The sequence below is a fragment of the Chaetodon auriga genome, chromosome 13 (genome assembly GCF_051107435.1).
Source record: "Chaetodon auriga isolate fChaAug3 chromosome 13, fChaAug3.hap1, whole genome shotgun sequence".
Taxonomy (NCBI): Eukaryota; Metazoa; Chordata; class Actinopteri; order Chaetodontiformes; family Chaetodontidae; genus Chaetodon; species Chaetodon auriga.
The window spans coordinates 3,914,357-3,921,450 of record NC_135086.1 but is presented as its reverse complement, the minus strand read 5'-3'; the positions used below and the strand labels follow the sequence as shown (position 1 = coordinate 3,921,450).

Here is a 7,094-nt window from a genome sequence, read left to right as displayed (position 1 = left end):
GGGGTATGAAGCTTTGTGATGTAGAAACAAGAGGCCTTTGTTTTATTTACACTTTCTAAATATAGTTTTTCATTTTCATATATTTTGCACTTCAGCAAATGATGCGGGGGCTTGAACCCAGTGCATTCATTATGACTCAGTGTCGGGCACTGAGCCATGCGGACATTAATGCAGGATTCACCGTTCATATATGACACTTTTGTACCATCTCTCTGACTCATGAGAAACATGCCAGTCCTCAGTGTATCGGACACATCAATCAGATTTTTTATTTAACTTTTCTTCATGATCACAGATTTCAAAATTCAGTCATTTTAAGTCGCTCCAACAGAAAATTATACACTTCATAGCAAACGTTTCCCTCTGTTTTCCTCGAGCTTTTGGCACAGAGCACAAAGTAAGATCATGTTGGGGAAGTGTGGGCGTGTTTTAAAGTGTGTTGTGCTGACAGGCAGGGTACAGGTCAATGAATCTATAAAGGAAAGAGAGCATTCAAAAATATCAATGAGGAAGCAGTTCACACAGCGCACTCTACCACACTGGGAGATCATAAATCAATAGAAACCTAAGGTCCACGGTACACAAACTGTGCTTGAGGCTACGGCAGAGGTGTGTGTTGGCTAATCCGTTGCTTTATGTTCTCTCTGCAGTTCAGCTTGTGATTTTTCCGCTGTCAATTTTTTATTCTTTGTTCTTTTTCCTTCCACATTTTCATGGTACTGCCTCAATTGGATGCAATCAATGTGGTAATTGTTGGTATGATGTCTTTCTGTACGGTAAACAGCATGGACATCGTGTTTGAGGGATTAAAACCATAGACAATGTAAGGATTTTTGGTTAATTAACTGTCCGCATTCTTCAAACTTCTGCCTGTGCGTGTTGGCCCTCAAAGTCCTCACTTGCAACACCTGTGTGTCCTCTGGCATTTCTTCGTTTTAGTTTCCTTGGTGACGGAGGATGGAGGCTGCAAACATAACACCATCACAGCCCGTCCAAATTGGGGCCTTGACCTTCCTGCGCAGTGACCTTCATCTCTGTGATGTGCTGTCTTTCAGTCCCCTGTGCTGCCAATCTTTAGCCTGTGACATCATTATCTCCGCCATTTTTCCTGCTGGTTCCCATTCAGATGGGCGACTGAGCTCTAGGTATGCCAAGGTGTTGAGGACCTGAGGCCGAGGTGTCTGATACGAGCAGAGGGAAGGGAATGAAAACTGAAACCAGGCACATTGTACTCCCACCAGAGCTTGACAGTGTGACCATGAGCCAGCTTGATTCAGAGTATATATTTAAAATATAATACACATCAGTTAAAATCAGGCATCTGAGAGAAATTAATTTAGCGAACTTGTTGTCTTGACATTCTGACAATCAACCGACTGATTAATCTCACTGTGTCCTGTATATAGTTACAGGGTAAGTATATACACATAAAATCTGATATACCTGGGTTCCCTGACAGGTTGGAGGAATTGTCCTTTGTATCTTAGCCATTGTGTAAAACAGGCCTCCTGGAAAAATTCAACACTGCTTTTCATTCCTGTGTTGCTGCTTGCTGTAGTAGGTAGTGGTTATTTGTGTGGTCTCTAAAAATAGATGCCAAATTTTTGTATTTGTAGTCGCAATATCATCACATTCAAAACTCTTTGAAGCAGTTTCTCTCAGTGAAGTGATTTTTTAATATTTACAGTGTCTTTCCACTAGTCATCCCGGTCGACGTTGGATTCAGGTGAGCAGTTCTCTTTCCTCTGTAAACCACATAAAAGATTTCAGTCCATGTTGGTGGAACAATAGACGTGAGCTGTAAAGGTTTCACATTGTTGTGCATTCAGGCATCACTGAAGCAGGTTTTAAGTTTGTCTCGTTCAGCTCCTCTTCAAGGCCAATTCTAATGTGATTCTGGTCCCGTTGAAACCCTTGTCCCAAACACTCAGGAAAAGAGATCCTTTGGTCACTGAGGGTGAATTTGACGCAACCTTAGGGCCAAAAAGTACCTCTTGTCTTGAGTCATGTGACCCTGCCCCTCTGCTTCCCTTCACTACACAATCCCCTCACTGCGTTTGCTTCTCCACACCACCAATGCCGTCATGAGGAGGGTGACCAGGATTGGCACTACAATGAAGGGACCCAGGATGCGGTTGGGCGGGTCCCTGAGAAGCCGTCCCGACATCGAGCAGTCGTGGAAGTAGTACTTGTGGACCCCGATGAAGAACTCGTCCACCAGCCTGTTGGGCCAGAAGCACTCCATCTTCAGGGCCACCAGGTATGTGCAGTTGGTCAGTTCGCCGTAGAACCTGCATGTCAGTGGCACAAAAGAAAAGGACTGACAGTTAGACAGCGAGGAAAAGAACCGACTGGCCGTTTGCTAACCACCACGGCACATATGCAGACACCAGCAGCAAGTCAGGTTTTTTAAACAGTGGTTCCTTTCTAATAAAAACGACAACATACGTGTAAAGATTTAAGGTTTTCTCTTTATATAACAGTAAGAAAATTTCTAAATATTTTTAATTAATTTCTCCAGCATAAATCATGTGTAATAATAAAAAGGATGTGTCAAATTAAACAATACAGATGCACAAATGCTATATACATATAAATGGATGTATATACTGTATATGGTTTGCTTGCGTCACTGCTGCAAACTGTATTCTCAATTTAAGAAAACCAAATAGGCTACATTAATTTCAGTATCAGTAAAACGAAAACAAAGAATTTAAGCATGAGCTTGGAAATAGTTGTTGGAGTAAGATGTAACTAGGAGCTACCAGACTGTCCAGATGGCTCAGACACAAAACACTTGTCCTTCACCGTGAGAGAGCCTCAAGAAAAAAACAGCGAGAGGGAAGAGTCTTGTACTAATAGTCTATTGTTTAGACCCAGTCTATGCGTGTGTGTATGTGTGTGTGTTGCTCCTCCACGGTGAGTCGATCTGAGGAGTTCACCGGGCCATAATTGAGGTAATGACCCATGATTATTACTGACACACAGAGGACACTGCAGCTGCACAAATTAAGGTCAGATACATCATAGCACTCATAGTTCAAGCAGCAGTACACGCTCAGAGACCACACGCACACTTACAGGGAGTTGACTGACTGACTGTTTTAACTAATGTATTAAGAAAACAGCTACTCATACACTTGTGTTTCTGTCCACCTTAATAATTGAAGTCCAGTATTCACTCTTCTTTTAGCTCCGTTTTGGTCTCCACTAATTCCTTGAGGGAGGCATCTTTAGTGGCTAAATGCGCAAAGATGTTCACCGACTAGTCGCTAACTTTGATCGTAGTGTGCAGTGGATTAATCAGAGCTTTTTATGCTGCTACTGGAAACACTTGCTAATATTCCACCAGCTCTTGATGATGGACCCCATGCGAAGTCCTTCTTTGTGGAAGAACTGAAGATGTAAACAGCTCAGGGCTTCTTGGCACGGGACCAGCTGCACAGAGGACTGTGGTTGCTTCGGGTGGCAGGTTCACTCCGTCCGGGGGTGTACTTCCTTCCTCGGCTTTATCCTTGAAGTCTTACAAATCAGTCGTGGAAAGAGGAAAAGAGAATTCTGGTCCTGCTGCCGGTCTGATGAGAACTGAGGTTTCTGAGGATGTTTGTGAGTCATCGACTGAAAGACGTCGCAGCAGAGTTGAGGCAGAGGCGGCGCTCACAAAGAGATGTAGTAGTTTATGTAGTTGTTTAGTATTTCACCTCATGCAGCGACGGTCAGCGTCAAATTCAACCTGACAGCGTGCAACTTCTTTGAGACAGAGCGTGTGTGTGTGTGTGTGTGTGTGCGCGCTGCTGAATATAATCCACCAAGTCATTTCTCTTGGTAATTTCCTTTTGATCATGCAGCCTTATTAAACTGTGATGTAAAGCCAGGACAGTTACACGCGGTGTTGGTTAAACTGACGTAAACTTTGCCTTTGTGCAGTGTTTCACAGGCAGAAGGAGCGTGCACCTGTTGCCCATGATGTATTTATCCATTTTTTCCCAATTAATAAGAAAGACAGAATTGGAGGGCAGTCAGAAGGAGTGTGGAAATTTAATTTTCATTTTATGCCTTTTCTTCACCACTTCTGTCTCTCATGCTGGCATCCAGAGCTCATCTTTATCCTAACGCTGAGTGCCGTGACCGATACTATTACCACAGATACTCTGATTTATCTGTATACTAAAGGAGGGCACGTTGAGGATTAGAGGTGTCAGTGGTGACGGCACCGAGACGCAGAGCTGACTGTTCCTCTTTTACAGTGTCATGCAGCTTTCAAGAGAAGCTGGTTTCAGTCAGCTCAGTGGTGGACGCTCATTAATACAGTCTTATTTGTTGTTTTCTCGGTGGGAATCAACAAACAGCACCAACTGCGGAGTGATCGGAGGGTTACTGCTTTGATTTGATTTGTTTTCCATTCAGAGCAGAGAAAATGTGAATTTTTGAGACTCTTTTGATTACATCACTGGGAATGACAAAGGCCAAAGTATTACGGTTTCTCAGAAAGCCAGACACCCTCATCCCATTGGATGCTGGATGCTTATATTTGCACAATCATTCTCCAACTCGTCTGCTCATACGAGTGCCGTTGCCCGAATTGCCTATTCCAGACTGGATTTGCCATCTCAGTCTAAACCTCGGGACAGCGGAGGAAGGTTTACACAGACAGCTCATCTTATTTGTACAAAGAAATGGTGCTGCTTCACGGAAGGTTTGCTACTCTAAACAGTAACAGAGCATCTTGCTCTGGCACCCATTTAAAACCACTTTAGATCTCCTGATAATCATTCGCTGGTCTTCTGCAGAAGCCTTTTGTGTATGCTAATGAAGGTTAAAGCCTTCTCTAAACCCAAGTTGATGATCCTTGGGAGGGAAATCAGCTCATGCAGTATCCCTTTAGCCGGCCACAAGTCGAATCCTCTGAATGCGACGCCGCATCCTTTGCAAACTTTATTTCACCCCTTCAGGACTTTTATGGAAATGACTACACACAAACAAGATTTAAAGTATATCGAGCTGTCTGTTTGGGTTCTGAACAGCTTACGTTTTCTGCTGTTGTGAGTGCACTTTTTTTTTTTTTTGTCAGATTGTAAACGGCGGTGAAAGTGTGAGCATGGTTAAGACTGTGCGTGACTGCGTGCCCACCCTCACGTCAAGTGTTTTCACAGCTGTTTTTTTTTTTTTTTTTTTAATCCCAACAAGTGTGTGGGAGATGCAGTGTGCAATATGAAATCAGTCAAAACTTCACTGGCTTGTTCTGATGAAGCGTAAAGTTGGAACATTTTTCCTTAATATCTCTGATGGAGTCACATTTGGACGTTTTCCATAGCCACTCCTTCATTTGAGAAAAAGCTTTCCTATAATGAAACCTCCACCGAGCGCTCCGCAACGGCTGCTTTCTGTAGAAAGTTTGAGCAACTTCGTGAGTCGGCTGTCCCAGAGGATCACTGGTGCCTGTGATGTGGAGTCATTGTATTTCTAGAATTTGCTGTTTTGTCATTATTGATCTTCCCTACAATCTACTCGATTTTAAGATGTATGGCTTTTATTCCACCTGGGCCAAAATGCCCTATCTGGCAATGTTAACAGAAGTGAAAAGTAATTTGTGTATCCGCCTCGTGATTTGGATCCGCTCCTAAATTTATTTCTGTAATCCTGCTGACAAACAGAACTGAAAACGTAACCTCCTTGGTGGAGGTAATAATAACAGCTGCTGTGACAGCCTTTCAGAGCTCTAATATCTCAGAGTGTACCGTGATGTGTTTATGCATCTAATAAGCCTTGAAACTGATGGATCCATTACTCAGACTGGACTTCCTGCCCCACCTATGCAGCTGCCTGCAATTTTTTTTTTAACAAAGGGCTGTTTTTTAGTTTAATCCCAGTAAAAGATATTGGATGCATCAGTGGGTGCTGTCCCCAAGAAACACTGCACCACAATCCTCAGTGTCTCATATGAGACATATGTAAGAAAATGAAAGAAGATATTAACAAGTTGGTTCTGTTTTTAGAAACCAATAGTATTAACACTTAATTGCAGGAAAGCACAGTGAATGTATTCGTGAGAGTAATATAGAAAATAAAGAGCTGCATCCTCTTTTCTGTCAGGTGGAAGGAGCGTCATTTAATTTGGAAATTAAGCATAATGATAATTAGGCCTAATGCTGATCTTCACTCTTTTAATCTTGTTCCACCGTATGAAGAACAGACCAATCGGAAGTTTTCATAGCTGGTTTACTTACAGTAGTTTTCCAAAGTGTTCCTGAGCCCATGTAGTAACATCCTTCATCCAATCATGTGTTCACAAAGTGGTGAACCTCGCTCCATCCTGGCTTGTGAACGACTGAGCCTTCCCAGGATGCTCCTTTCATACCCAACCATGATCCTCTCACCTGTTACCAATGAGCCTGTTTACCTGTGGAATGATCCAAACAGGTGTTTTTGGAGCGTTCCACATCTTTCCCAGTCTTTAGTTGCTCCTGTCCCAACTTGTTTGAAATGTGTTGCTGCATCAAATTCACAAAAAACAGATAAAATGAAGCTGATGAGCTTAAACATTGAATATATTGTCAAAAGGATTCCCATGGCATGATCCCATTCTGTTTTAGTTGTGTTTTACAGAGCGCCCAAACTGGTTTTGAATCAGGGTTGAACCGCGAGTTAAGTCTGTTCAAAGACCACATGAAACATCCCTAAATATAGAATAACTAAATATAGTGCAGAGAGGATACAAAGCTCTCAATCAGCAGCGATACTGTCGTCGTACTTCCGTTCACTCTGAGAACATCTGATAAGAAAAGCGAGAGATCCCCTGGAGAAGGAAAATGGGTCATGAAGCAAGAAAGAATCGCAGCAGAAGCTAAGAAACAGATGAAACCTACAGAGAAAAACCTATTGAAGATTAAACGGCATTGTCATATTACACACAGAATACACATCTGCGCTCATTTAGCTCCATTTCTCTATTTCTGAACGTGACCCGGTGCCTCGGTACATCTCTTCAGCCTCGTGATGCTGAACTGTGCTTCACCACCTTGAGCTGAATCTCATTAGAAAAGCTCCTCTTCATCGTTTGCAGTTAATGTTGAGAAAGTTTCTGTCACGACTGC

General features: G+C 42.7%; 1 protein-coding gene across 1 annotated transcript in view; it reads right to left on the bottom strand.

Moving 5' to 3' along the window:
• Positions 1-242: 242 nt before the first annotated feature.
• Positions 243-7,094, bottom strand: part of ramp1 (receptor activity modifying protein 1) — a 44,035-nt gene continuing 37,183 nt past the window's right edge. The window contains exon 3 of the mRNA XM_076747336.1: positions 243-2,291. Within this exon, the coding sequence (XP_076603451.1) occupies positions 2,036-2,291 (256 nt within the window). The 3' untranslated portion in view covers positions 243-2,035. The remainder of the gene's footprint in view (positions 2,292-7,094) is intronic.